At 29.3% G+C, this 1,108-nt stretch overlaps 1 protein-coding gene across 1 annotated transcript in view; it reads right to left on the bottom strand.

Moving 5' to 3' along the window:
* Positions 1–1,108, bottom strand: part of LOC107726857 (cyclin-dependent kinase-like 5) — a 45,929-nt gene that overhangs the window by 12,990 nt on the left and 31,831 nt on the right. The window contains exons 8-9 of the mRNA XM_016536560.1: positions 689–878; positions 551–602 (exon numbers count right to left, since the gene is read on the bottom strand). Coding sequence (XP_016392046.1) covers positions 551–602; positions 689–878 — 242 coding nt within the window. The remainder of the gene's footprint in view (positions 1–550; positions 603–688; positions 879–1,108) is intronic.

The following is a 1,108-nucleotide window of genomic DNA, read 5'->3' on the forward strand; positions in this document are numbered from 1 at the left end:
CACACACACTCTCACACACACTCTCACACACACACACACTTACACTTGTTATATAAAACAAGTATGAATCATGACAAATTAACCAAATCTAAAGATAACCATCTACTTTTATATTATATATTACATTATATTATGTTGTTTATTATTTATATTTATATTATATATTTATATATTTATTATAATATTTATTATGTTAATTATAATTACATTTAATTTTAACTATATAAAATAAACATTTCTATTTTATAATTTAGCTACATTTTACACTATATTTTATATATTATTTCATGTTTTATGTTATATAATAATTTTATTTAGATTGCCGTTTTATTTTATTTATTTTTTATTACATAATATTTCATAATTATTAATTATAATAATTATTAGTATTTAATATTTAATTGTTTATAAAAAGTAATTTTATTCATTTTACTTTTAAAGTATACTCTATATTTTTATATTATTTTTATTTATCATATGTTCTTATATTTATTATTTATGTTCTTTATATATATATATATATATAATGTATATAAACAGTATTATAAACAAATTAATTCATTTTTATATCTCAGAGTCTGCGGATGGCTGACCGAGGGAAACTGCACACGGATAGCACACGCTGATGAATGGCTCACAGTAAGAACAGGAGCAGCTGATCTGATTCGAGAGGGACAGACAGACTGACCCGTAGCCCGTGAAAGCGTGGGTTGTTGTAGAAGAGCTTCATCTGTTCGGGCGGCAGGGGCCCCAGGATCTTCTGGATGGTGAAGAGCTGGTCGATCTCACTCTCGCCCGGAAACAGAGGCTGACCGTCGCTCAGCTCGCCCAGAATACACCCCACCGACCACATGTCCACCGCCTTCCCGTACGGAGCCCTGACAGAGACACTGATTATCAGTCGAGACTCGTGAACAAACACCACAGACAGTCAGCGAATCAGTGAAACCTGCCAAGAGCATGATCAGGGCACACTTATAGTATATACATATTATGTGAGGTTATGTTTATTGATTATATTAATTAAACAATGAAATAATTCATAATCGAAATTAAACAAAATTAAATAATGTTGAAATTTTTTTAAATTGAAAAATTATAGAATATA

The sequence above is a fragment of the Sinocyclocheilus rhinocerous genome, unplaced genomic scaffold, assembly GCF_001515625.1.
Source record: "Sinocyclocheilus rhinocerous isolate Xijiao unplaced genomic scaffold, SAMN03320098_v1.1 scaffold2803, whole genome shotgun sequence".
Lineage (NCBI taxonomy): Eukaryota > Metazoa > Chordata > Actinopteri > Cypriniformes > Cyprinidae > Sinocyclocheilus > Sinocyclocheilus rhinocerous.